This window comes from Lissotriton helveticus, chromosome 3_1 (assembly GCF_964261635.1).
Source record: "Lissotriton helveticus chromosome 3_1, aLisHel1.1, whole genome shotgun sequence".
Taxonomy (NCBI): domain Eukaryota; kingdom Metazoa; phylum Chordata; class Amphibia; order Caudata; family Salamandridae; genus Lissotriton; species Lissotriton helveticus.
In genome coordinates, this window is record NC_136061.1 from 1,918,647,474 (window position 1) to 1,918,661,057 (window position 13,584).

The following is a 13,584-nucleotide window of genomic DNA, read 5'->3' on the forward strand; positions in this document are numbered from 1 at the left end:
CCAGCACAAGCGGCACAGCTAAGAGTGCACCAAAGACGCAGTACTCCAAGAGGCCTGCCCCAAAAGCTTTTACTCAGGAGATGAACACTCTGACTGAAAAGGTTTTAGTGTTGTCGCTGTAGCACAAAAGGGGAGCCATTTATACAATTAAAGGCTGTTAATAGCCAGTAGCTGACCAGGATGCCCATGCACCCTGGCAGAAGGGCACCGTGTGCCATAGGAAACCAGATCACGCATGTTCTAAAACATGTGACCTCATCATACACGCCCTGAAACAGGAACTTACCCACCCTGGCACAAGAGACAGAACCCTACAAACTGACAACACAAATCAATTCTGTGCACACCACATGGCAGGAATCCAGGCACTGCACACCCTGCTCTGGTAGCCTGTCACAGAAGCCAAAGCCTTCAGATGTATAGTGAGCCTTGCACCCTCACACAAGTGCTTAAACCTTGTGGAAGTTTGTAAATAAACCTATGCAATGCTTTTAAAGCCAGGGGGCAGTAGCCAGACACTTAATTATGAGACTGAGACATAAGGTGGACCCTGCACACTGACACAAAAAGCTCAACTCTGTACATTGTCACAGGATACTGAACACTATAGTGCCTACCGTGAGAGCGAAGCCCTGCCCACTGCCACTTGAGCTTGAGCCCTACATCGACTCTCACAGGACACAACGCCCTGAACATTTTGATATGTAGTCCCATTCCTGCAAACTCTCAGTCATGGCTTGCTTAGTCTTAGGGGGAGATTTACTAAGATTTGGTGCTGTGTTTGCATCACAAAAGTGACGCAAATCGGGGTGAAATCTTTTTTTCCCTACTTACTTTCCAGCACTAAACTTGTTTAGCGCTGGAAATAAGGGAAAAGTAACGCAAAGTTGCGCATGGGCTGCTTCGCATTACTTTGTGCCATGGGGGCGTCCCAAGGGTGGTTGCATGGGTGTTCCCATGCAACCAACCAAGGTTTCTCACGCTAAACCCAATTTACTAAATAAAGTAGATTGGGTTTAGCGTGAGAAAACTGCACCCTTTTCTAGTAGGTGCACAGAAGGAGAAATGCTTTCATTTTTCCTTCCTCTGCATACAAAGTGGGAAAAACATTGCATTGTGTCTGGGCATCGGATTTTGTATAGAATGGTTACCCTTCCTGCACAAAACCTATGCTAGACTAATACATACACCCTAGCGCCATGGAGCTAAGCTGTGTATCTGGCACACAGCAGCTGTAATCAGCGCTGGTGTAACAGAGGGGAGGAGAGAGCCATTTCTCTGAAGATATGGTGCTCTCCTGCTCCCTCCCTGTCGTGCAACTCAGCGCAGCCCCCGCTGCGCTGTGTTATCTTTTTGGAAATCTCCCCATTAGTCCTCATGTAAAGCACTGACAATGTCTCACAGGGCACTGACCTCTGCACATTCTGGTATAGACGGTGATCTATGGACATTATCAAATGAGGTTGAGAGCTATGGCATCTGACATGGAAGCTGAACCCTTCACAGTGTGTTATGAGGGTGAGATATACTTAGATTTACACAGTCTGTCATGAAAATTGCACACAGTCACAGAAGGGTGAGCCTGGAACACTCTGTCACAGAAGGCTGAGGCCCAGACAGAATTGCAAGGGAAGGCAAATCTATACACTGACTCTGAAGTCTGAATTTTTTTAAGTTAAGGCTTAGCCCTGCTCACTCTTAACCTGGAGCTTCATTTCGCTTCACTGTTTATTACAGCAGGATTACATTCTATTGCATTGTACTGTAGCATTTATATAACACTTCACACCCTGCTGTGTGGTGCCGAGGAGCATTTCAGAAGAGTATCACCCTACACCATAGTTTTTAGTGTGAGTTATCTGAGAAATACTCTTACATTGTGTTGGTACCCACGATTTTCATTGTCTCTCTTTCGGAAATATCCCACACTTGGATTTGTTTCAAAATCTAGAATGATTTCTATTACCAGAAGAATGAAGTAGCACAGGGGTGGGGTTCACTCCAGATTTATAAGATGTGTACATGGACAATTTTGAACATCTACACATATACAGAGAGATAAACCCTTTTGCAACTAACGTAACACATTTATGCAGGTGCATAAGGATGTCTTTTTGACTAAACCAGTGACCGGTCCTCCCTGGAACTCTTCCACTCATGGTGGAATTCTAGGTGGGGTGACAATTTTACGTTGTCCCACAATACATCTGAAATACATTTCCTTGACCTAACTATAAAAAAGGAATATACCAAATTGTACAGTACACTTTTCCGCTAACTGATGGAAAACAGCACCCTCATGCAATATTGCAGTCATCATCCATGTAGTTTGAGGTAAAATCTACCCTTTGGGGAATTACTCTGTTTTGGAGAGATTGTAAATGGAAAGGAGATTGTTTTACTGATTTGAACATTCTCATTTTGAGACTTAGCAAACATGGTTATCCTTTAGATCTTCAGAAAAAAAACAAGGAAAAGGGTTGGGTAATTTCCATGTGAACACCTACGGTTTGAACCCAGAATGAAGTCGGATGGTATGAGTAATTATGAGTAATAACTTTTTGTACAGAAAGCAATCAGGTTAAGAGAACTGTGAATACTTATTAGCACCTTGTTATGGGTGACACATACATTTCAAGTAAGGGGTAAGAACATTAGTGACATTGTGAAAAGATCAACGCTACATGTACCAATATCACCAACCATCCTTTCATAACAGGGACTTCCATCTTTTCTGAGGTATTTTACATCTGAGAGTTGTAAAGCCTATAACTCTTGGATTGATAATAAAGTTTGAGCATGACAAAAAGAACAATCCATTGAAAGAATTCACCAATTGCAACTCTTCAAATGTCATTTACACAGTATGGTGCCCACTTGATCTCGTATATATTGGACAAAATGCTTAGAAGTTGAAGGCATGAATTATACAACATTACAGCAGGATCAAATGTGATACTGTTGGAACACCTTTCATTGATCATTTTAAAGAACGAAGGCATTTTCTGGATGATATACAGTGATGAAGTGAGTTATGCCACATTGACGAGGCAGTGACATTTCTGTAGTTTTGAACCTCCCGGAGTGCGAACAAATGGACATCAAGATATTAACTGAAAAAGGACAAGATGAATATAGGAACTGGCGGCACATCCTCATAAACACTCCTAATGATTGGCATTCCAACATACACGTCTGTACAGTGAGATGATCTTATTGTACACTGTTCATTTGATACCTGAATATTTGTTTGATACATAAGTTGGTTTTGTACATATATCTGTATATGCTGATTTTTTTTTGTTGACATGTTGATGCTTGTTTAAAATTAACACGTGCACACATGAACTCTAGCGTATCTTTTTCTTGTTTTGACCTTGTATATCACCCATGACTATTTTTCTCCCCGTTTTGAAGTCATATATTTATAACTCCTCTACATTATTGCTAGTCTCCTAGGCGTTTTCGTGACATTAGAGAGGGCAGTTTTTCAACATAGTATTTCTTCTGAACTGGCCACTCATTTTCTCCAACCTGTAACTTTGGGTCACATTCAATAATGCAAGATTTTACCAATTTATGTCCATGTCCATTTCGCCCATCAATAAAAGTATTTTTAAGATTCGACTAGGCCTTTTTGCCAATGAGAGTTCCCTTTTTCTACTGTTGCTACTTAGTAGTATTTTTCTAAAGTATTTCATCAAGTTCTAATACTGTGATTTGTATCGAAATATTGTCAATTCTTAATTCATCTTTGAATTTATCTCTCTGGAATAGTTATTTTCGAAGATTATTGTTGCTTTCCAGTGGCGAGTCATGGCGTGCATGCTTGAACAGCTGTGGGGCTTCCGCAATTTATTTGCTTTGCAAATTTGCATGCAACGCTCACTCCAGACTATCATAGGCTTCTGTACAATTGAATAGGTAGTAGTGGTCCCTACGAGGGAGATTACCGCACAATCAATGGATCATGAATATACAAACAAGTAAAACACGTGTGAATAAATGAGTTTTATGTAGAGTTAAGGCGGGGTGCTATTCCTGCTCTTACACCTACTACCAAAAGGTGCAAATAACACATTAAGAATAATGCGTATACATTAAATCAAAGATAGAACTATGTTCAGCCCTTTCAAAACAAATCAAATCTTCCACAATGTACTGGAAACTGTCATCAAAAGTGTTCAAGTAGAATTGGCAGGGAATCCAATAACATTATCCACAAAGCTTTAAAAAAAGTCCAGAAACATCAAATGATTCAATTAACTGATTTTATTCTTATAAAATTCTCCCAGCAAGAAATCAGCCAACACGTGTTTTGTCTATTTATAGACTTTTTCAAGGCGAAAAATGTAGACTGTTGATGATGTATTCCTAAGATGAGATTCACAGCGGCGCTGTCCTGTTGACTTTTCAGTATCCACAATAATCTTGCACAAACTCAAATCAGTGTTCACGACGCCTAAGAATATTGATGGGAGTCAATCTTATTCAATGCCATCCAGTAGAAATATTCCTCAGACAAGAAGTTCCTTAATGGCCAACGTATCAGTTAAAAATTGCAGTAAAGTCTGTGCATGGAACCCATCTGTTATTGAAAGGTTCCACTATAGTGCTTCAGCGCGAAGGTTACTGATAGACTAGCCTCCGTTCATGTAGTGTATTGGAGAGTGAGCATTAACTAGCGTGAAAGTCTTCCAATTTCCGTATCAACCACAGTTCCTGTCTTAATCAGACACCATTTCTACCGAACCCACCAATCAGGGTGTGGTAAATTTTCCCATAATTTAACCGTAAGGCACACTCCCAATGATTGAGAACACTGCTAAGTCATCAACCACAAGCCTTGATAAGCTTTCACCACAAGTTGCATTGGGTATCTGACGTGCGTTCCTTCTCGCCGCTCTGGGTGAGTGTTTGCTAAGTTTGTTCTTTCACCAAATGTGGGCATTTTGGCCCTATATTAAGATATCTGTTGAAGCTTACATTTTTTCTAATCTTTCAGAACCATGGGCATTCTTTAGCCTTGGGATATATTGCAGGGTGAACCCATCTTCAAGTTTTTCCACATTTATCGCTAGTGTGTTTTCTTTGAGATTCATACCCATATATCAAATGCTTTTTTCACGCTAACAGAAAGTAGTTACTTCTGGCAAGTTCTATAATTAACTGCACATTAATATGTGTTTACTGTTTTTTTTATCACTCCACTATAGTTTTTTTTCCACCACTTCTTTTGTTACATTTTATACTCCAGATGGAATACATTCCTCAACTACGAATGTGAGAATTATATTTGGGCCCTACTCTATACCTATATTTCATAATACGTTGATAGTGAATCTTGCCCTCTACCCTATCTTTCAGGGTGCCTCCGGTATGTCCTGATGAAGACCATGGGATTAAAGCAACTTTGTGGTTGAAACATTGACAACTTTTAGCTTTTGACTGGAATTTAAATGATTGTTGATGAATGGGTGTTTCTATTCAGTTATATACTTGCACTAACTAACTTTGAACAGCTGAGCCAAGAACTGTTATATTTCAGTTTTACTGTTAGTCACTTGTTTACGACTCACATCCACTATGCCATTTCACTTTTATTTGGATCACCTTATGTTTAATGCATTATTTTTCTTAAATACTCAATAATACTTCTGAAATTCTTGATTGTGAGTTGTTTTTTAAGCAATTGTTCTCTCTGTGAAAACATTTATGATCCCCCTCAAAATGTTACATTTTTATATTGAATGACTCAGAAGGAATAGCTGACTTTATTTGAATTCTTGAGAGCCACACACTTACTTGTCTTTTATCTGTGCTACATAGTTGTGGATTTGAGCTGGGATTCCTTGTAGAATGGAGTTTTTGAAGGTGACACTTTCCACCACTTTTCCTCGATTTCCATCAATTACAACCACTTTTATACCATCTTCTGCAATGAAAAACTTCTTACCCTCGACCTACACGAAGGAAAAGAAACGAGGGTTTAATTGCCACAAAGGAAGCATTGTTATGTCTGTTAGTGTAACATGTGTTAATGTCTAGGGCCCGGAAGTCCAAATGACTAAGAAGAATCCCAGCACTCTCCTTTGGATGTCCAGTGACATTATAAGTTTGATCTCTTTTTCCACATTTAGTCCCTCAAGAGGCTCTTATTTACTGCCAAAGGAGCTTGGCGAATGTCTAGCAGAGGAAACCAAAGAAAGTAAACAGATTCCCTATTTACTTTCTGTTCCCTCAGCTACCTTCATGCTCCAGATGTCAGGGGCAGCACATGCAGTGCCAGGGGTACCAATGGGCATGCCAGAGGTCACAGTGACTACCTGTAATTGGCATCCATGTAGGTCTAGCATGGCCTGATCCATACCAGATTTTCAGGATACCTATGACCAATGTAAACAATTTTCATTTATTTTAGGCAAATTAATGTTTTGTGACTATTCTGAAAGTCCCATAGATCTAGTTTCCCTGGACCTGCTTTGGACAACCATGGTCTTCCATTCCTGTGAACTGACCCATGTATTTGTGGAATGTCATTTGAGTCAACCTTTTAGTGACAAAGAGTGGCGGGCACTTGCTACGGCCGCCTACGTTCTCTTAAACCCATTCTTGGTATCTTTGAACCCCCCATTCGTCAAACAATCGTCCAAGCTATGGTCTTATCCCATCTAGACTATTGCAATGCTCTTATGCTTGGTTCCAACTTGACAGTCACTAACAGACTGCAAAGGGCTCAGAACGCTGCTGCCCGCATTTTGTTCGGACTGCCAAAACGCTGCCATACCTCCCAGGTTTTGCCTAGGTTGCACTGCCTGCCTGTTAAACAACGCATACAATTTAAAACCCTTTGTCTCATTCATAAAATGCTTTATTGCCTTGGCCCCCAAATCTTGCAGGGACTCTGCTCCTTCTATGTCCCGTCACGTGCTCTCCGCTCCGCGGACCTCTCTCTTGCCCGTACCATCAAGATCCGGAGGTGCAGAGCCGGGGGCCGGTCATTCAGGTATCTGGCCCCAAAACTCTGGAACTCTATCCCCTTAAGTGTGCGCACTACTTCTAACCATCTACTCTTTCGGAAACACATTAAAACCTGGTTGTTTTCTTCTGTATAGGGTTTCTCCTGTGATTTGGCACTCTGTCGCCTCTATTCTGGCCGCACTATAATTAGGCATGTCCGTAAGCGCTGGGTAGCCCTGTTGCTGGGGTAGCCATGCGCTATATAAACAATTACAACATAACATAACATAACATAACAACTACTTTCTCAAACTTTAAATAAATAGTTTAAATATGAAATATACACAAGTAGGATTCCTATCTGCCCCTTCAGTTGAATCACTGTGAGACATCCATTTGCATACCAGCCTTATCTCAGCATACCTGTTTTTTGAGTAATTCTGAAGTTGGGAGGGACTATGCTTGTGATGGAGTGGTGGCAGATGTAAAATGTTCAGGGTGTGTGTATGTGTGTGTGTGCTCATGTATGCGTGTTTGTGTGTGTGTGAGTTTGTCTGTCTGTGTGTGGTTTCCTTCACTTGTGATATGCCTCTCTCATTCTGTTCCGCAGACAGTTATCTCTATAGTAAGTGATTTGTGTGCATCTCAGTGTGCATGATAGAGAGCGGCAGGAAGTGTGGAAGAGGTGTCTCATTGCAATAGCCTACATGGACAAAGCTTCAAGTACAGCCTCTTGTACTTTTTCTTATATGCAGACTTTGATAGGAGCAATCAGGAATAACCATTGGCTCGGCCACTTACTGCAGGATCTCTTCAGGCCTCCTGGGAGCTAAACATAGGAAGGACCTTTTGCCTCTTACTCAGCTAGTTAAGGCACCAGGTATCTTAAAATACCATGTAAAAAGAAAAAGCCATAGGAATAACCAGACTTTTCAGACATCCTGATACACCTGTGTCAGAAGGCACCCTGAGGGAGAATTCTGGTCTTCTGAAGTGCCTCAATTGCATAGAGGAACTTATACTTTGTGAAAGTCTCTTTGTTTTGGGTATATACGCTGCTACAGCACTGTCCAGAGCCAGTACTTAATTTGAGCCAGGTAATGGTAGATTCCACTGGCACGCATTTTTTTGGACAGGTACTTATTGGACTTTGAACTAGAAAAAGCAAGAGAAAGGCAGCAGCAAAAACATTGGCAAAGGGAGGGAGCAGGGGTGAAAAAGAACCTACAAGAATGAGATGAATCAGGGCGTGGCTCAGCGCGGCATGGAGCCGGCATTAAGATTGCTGAACGCCGGCAACTCGTGCCAATGAGCCCGATTGTCCTGATGCCCCCTGAATCCTCAAACCCCCACCATTCAGAGGGTCTGCGACGGGGCCTACCGTGCTGCCAGGAAAGATAGACGAGAGGGCCGGCAGCACACCGAACTGTGAGCAGGTGGGCCTTACTTAGGGTAAAAGAGGTGGTCATGGAGGGTGCTTGTACCCGGGTGACTGTGCTAAAAGAGGTTTGAACAGCCAGATGTGGTGGTCTCCCAGCGCAAAGACTGGAGAAATCCATCTCTGGTGGCCTTTGGTGGGTAACCCTGAGTCCCCTCCCTGTGGAGACAACTACTGTTCCTTTCTGGGACTGGAACATTTGGGGGGACCATTTGAGGTAGACAATAGAGAAGTCATTACGGTCCAGTCGAAACCGGTCAGGCCCCTCCCCGAAAGAGTCTGTCATCAACCAGAAGAGGGGGAAAAGACCCAACCACCACAGTTGTGGACTGGAACCTAGAGACACACACAGCAACTTTCCTGGCAGCAATAAAAGACTCCAAAATGGTCCTGGAACTTAAAATTGATTCAATGGCACAGGAAGTAAACCTCCTTAGGGCAGACCACACAAAAACTGGTGGATAGAGTGACAAATGTGTAATCCACACTGGTGCATAATAGGTTTACCGTGACTGAGACCACTACCTACATCAAAGCCCTGGAGAAGGAACTCCCTAAGCTGGCAGAAATGTTGAAAGATACTGAAGGCCAGTCCCACCACAATAACATCTGGATTGTGGGACTCCCGAAGATGGTCGAAGGCTTCAACGTGGATCTCTTTCTGGAGGAATGGCTCTCGTTGGTAGTCCTAGAAGTCAAAACTTTTAAATGTTTCACAGTGGAACATGCCCACAGGGTGCCGGGAAGACCACCAATCCTGGGCCTGCTGCCACTGGCCATGGTGGTTAGGATGCTACATTTTAGAGATCTGGACACCATAATGCAGGAGGCACACTTGGACAGTAGAAGATGTGACCGTCAACATATGTCCAGATTCTACTACACTTGTGCAATGCCAAAGAGAAGCTTTCTGAGGAGCTAAGCAGCACCTACAAACAAAAACCTCTTCTTTCCGGCAAAACTCTGCATAATGGAAGGGGTGAGATGCGCACTACTTCACTGATGCGAAGGTTGTCCGGGGATGGTTGGAGAGGTGCGAGTACCTGAGGCTACATCTGGTACAGCAGTGCAAGCCCAAGATGGCAGGAAGTGCTGCAAAGCCCGTAGGTGCCCGCATACAGCAACAACAAGGGATCAGGCGAAATCATAGAGAGCTAAACTCGTGGCGGACATTCAAAAGATATGTGCCTGGGACTCCTCCAATACATTGGAAAATCTACTGAAACAGACTGATAGGTCAAATGAGGAATGATCCAATGTTGATAGCAGAGACGAGATTCCACTGTGCCAAAGATTACCCACCCTGAGGAATTCTGAAGAGATTGTCTGAGAGGCAGACATGTACGGACTATCTTCACAGGCAGATTTTGATGTGTACTGACAGGCCTGCGCTGCCTGTACTCCTGCTCATGCACTGCACCGTGGTGCCATACCTTACCGGATGGACATATATACCTGTTAGCTACACTTGCAATGGTAATACAGGAATTTATTCTTATTGGGCGATGGACATACCAAGCAGCCAGTTTGAAGACCGCAGGATGGTTAGGTAGGATGTGGGGGGGGGGGGGGTAGTTGGGTAGTTGGGAGGATGTTTATTTTCTTAAATTGTTATCTGACTGCACAGACTATGGGAAGGGGCTGCACCATCCAGGACAGATGGATCACTATAGTGGGTGACAATGTACACAGCAGCCGTAAGGTACACCCACTTAAAATGCTGGCATGGAATGTTAACGGACTAGGTAGCCAAGTTAAGCGGGTACTGGTGAACAAAACACTCACACGCTATGCAGCAGATGTGATGTTTCTGCAGGAAACACGTCTGAGAGGGGCTAATAGTGGCTTCCCCCGGAGGGGGATAGGCAGTGGTCAGTCACTCTGGGTATACCTCTGGATCAAGGGGAGTCGCAATCCTGATAAAAAAATACAGTTGTCTTTCAAGTGACTGAAACCTCATCCAATGACAAGGGATGCTGCACGACGCTCCTCGGCAAATGGGAGGGGGAATCAGTTGCTTTAGTAAATGTATATATCCTACCAGGATTACAGACTGAGATGCTGGCACAATTGAGCAAATTGTTGCTAGATCTGCCACCTGCGACATTAATAGTGGGAGGGGATTATAACATGATAATGGACCCCCACATGGATAGAATGACAACCCCCCAACCAGGTACCCCCCGGCTGGTGAAACCCGGAACCTTTGTGATGGCCTTGGGTTTGGGAGACAGATGGACATCGCTGCATAAGACAAATAAAAGCTGTTTACTCTAGTGCACACAACTTCCACTCCGAGATAGATCCCTTCTTTACACAAATAGCAACAGTACACAGATTCACCGAGGCAGACTTCAAAGCCAGAGGTATCTCTGACAACTCGCTAGTGTGTATTATTCTTGCCAAACAGACTTTACGGGGGAGAGTAAGACTGGAGAATGGCTACATTGTGACTCACAAAGGAAAAAGTGTTGGATGGTCTCCACAGAGTGATGGGCCTATACTTCTGCAGAGGCCACTGACATAGTAACTACATGGGACGCTTATAAGGCCACCATGGGGTGGGGGGTGATTGTATTTGGTGAATAGGGTAAAAGAGAGAGAGAACTCATAATTGTAGGGGGCTAGAGGAGGAAATCCTCGAACTTGAGACAGTCTATACACATAAGCCTTCAGACGGTGTACAGTAGAAAATTCACCTCAAGTCTGAAGAATACAGAATACTTATCATGTATTAAGTTAGACTAGCACACAAGATCAAATAGAAATGGCTGTATGAGGTGGGGAAAAAGCTGAGAAACTCCTGGCCTTGTTTAGTAACAGAGACAGGGACAGGCACCATATTGGGGAAGTTGTAGGCCCGGATGGCTCAACCATTACAGTAAGTGAAGAGCTAGCAACAGTAATGATGGACTATATGTGGGACTTTTTACGTGCCCCATAGGGATGCATCAGAGCCAGACCTATTGAACTTCAACCAAAACAGCCCTTGCGGATGCCTGGGTAGGGCTCAAGCTCTGGAGCTGGAGGGGCTCCAAACAACAGAAGTAATAAGCCTTGCATTCATGCAGCTTCAGTCAGGGAAAACACCGGGCCCAAATGGACTACCAATGAAATTCTTTAAGAGAATTACAAATAAGGTAGTAAGCCCGCTGTTTGATATGCACACACAGGCATACTGTAGTGCTGAGCTCCCATGAGATCTCGGTAAGGCAACAATCACACTTATCCCTAAACCTGGGAAACCCCCAAACAGGTGGGATTCCTACAGGCTAATCTCCCTAAAGTGTCAGCGAAGGTGCTAGCTAATAGACTGCAAAGTGTTCATCTCTGATCTGGTACATCCAGACCAGAATGGATTAATATCCTGCTGCTCTACTAAGTTGAATTCACGCCATCAATATAACAATATTATGACTCGATACAGTGGGAATACCCTTAGACATCACATTGCTCAATGCGAACAAAGCTTTGACTCAATTTAATGGCCCTTCCTCTTTGCCATAATTAGAAAAATGGGATTGGGACCTAAATTCTGGAAATGGATCTGACTGCTTTACACCCAATCCAGAACCAGACTCTGGCTAAATGGAACCCTATCCAAGAAGTTCCTCATACGGAGAGGTACACAGCAGAGTTGCACACTGTCGCAGATGCTCTTTGCTTTGGTGATAGAGGCCCTAGCTCAATGGGTCTGGGTATATTCCCAGGTATAGGGCAGGAGATGGAATGACTCCTGGGAGTATCAGTTATCATTATATGTCATTGATATCCTGCTCTATATTTCAGAACCACACTCATCCTTAGATAGACTTAGAGACATCTTTCGGATATATGAGCACGTTTAGGACCTAGGGATTAATTGGAATAAATAAATCACTGATCTTCCTGATAGGGACCTGGAGATGAGAGGGAGCCCTACCATTGCCCCTGCAGGTGGCTCAGTACCACATTAAATACTTGGGTCTGTGGGTGTCAAAAAAGGAGCACACGCATTATGAGGCCAGCCTGACCCCACTCCTTTGAGGGCTGGAAAAGGATATACAATACTGGAGGCTTTTGACGTTATCCTTTATTGGCAGAGCAGCACTCTTTAAAATTATTGCTCTCTCTAGATTTACCTACATCCTGCAAAACAGCTCCTCTGCGATTCCAGATGCATTCTTACAGATTAGTAAATAGACTACAACGATCCCTATTATGCAACAATGGTCCACCACGAATCGCCAGAGATCCATATGTGAAGATGGTATAGCGCTACCTGATATTCGTAGGTATTATGAGGCAGCACAGATCCAGATAGCGAACAAGTGGGCATATGCCTCAATGGGAGATTCGGTATTGCGGATGGACTGAGAGAAAATTAGATGAAAGGGGTACTTACAATTATATAGAGGGAAACTGCCGGTGGATTCCTGCCACCAACGCTGTGGTCTCTCTGTGGCATAAACGAAAGAGAGAAATGTGTTGGGGAAAGAGGCTCACTCCCCAAACACCCCTATGGCTAAAGATGAGGCTGTGCAAGTTGATGTAGCTACTGGGCTTCAGACAATGGGATATAATTGGCCTGTCCTTGTTAGATGATGTATGGGATGCAAATGGAATGGTGGCATTTGAACACAATTGGCAGAATGTGCAACACACACAACGCAGATTTTTAAGTATTTGCAACTATGACATGCTTTAAAATTGGGAACCTAAACAGGGGAAGAAACAAAGAAGAAATCCCCCCTGCAATCCCGAATCTTAGCCATATAACATCAAGGGCTACCTCCCTCCCATAAGCGAAATTGGTGAAGAACACACAGGGTGAACTGTCCCGACTTCAGGCCCATTGGTAGGGTGACAGAGGAGAGCTGACTGATGAAGACTGGAGGGAGGTGGCCATAAAGGCAAGCTATTGACTTATTCAGTATAAAATCATGTATACCATTTATTAACCCGTACATGCGTATACAAAATTGGTAGTTCCCAAGATGAGTTAAGACTTACGTGCTGTGGACAGCGATGCACTTTCTTGAATACACTGTGGGGTGCCCTAAACTTGCCACGTTCATGGAACGAGGTAACGTGCACCCTTATGGAGGCCACTGGGGTCACAATTGACCGTGAGGCCCCCTCGCATTGGCGGTTGTTTGAATAGACTCGGACACTACAAATGATAATAAAAAATTGGTCAACCCGGA

General features: G+C 43.4%; 1 protein-coding gene across 1 annotated transcript in view; it reads right to left on the minus strand.

The window, feature by feature from the left end:
- The window catches only part of CEMIP (cell migration inducing hyaluronidase 1), a 551,721-nt gene that overhangs the window by 35,579 nt on the left and 502,558 nt on the right, over positions 1-13,584 (minus strand). The window contains exon 26 of the mRNA XM_078682930.1: positions 5,806-5,963. Within this exon, the coding sequence (XP_078539056.1) occupies positions 5,806-5,963 (158 nt within the window). The remainder of the gene's footprint in view (positions 1-5,805; positions 5,964-13,584) is intronic.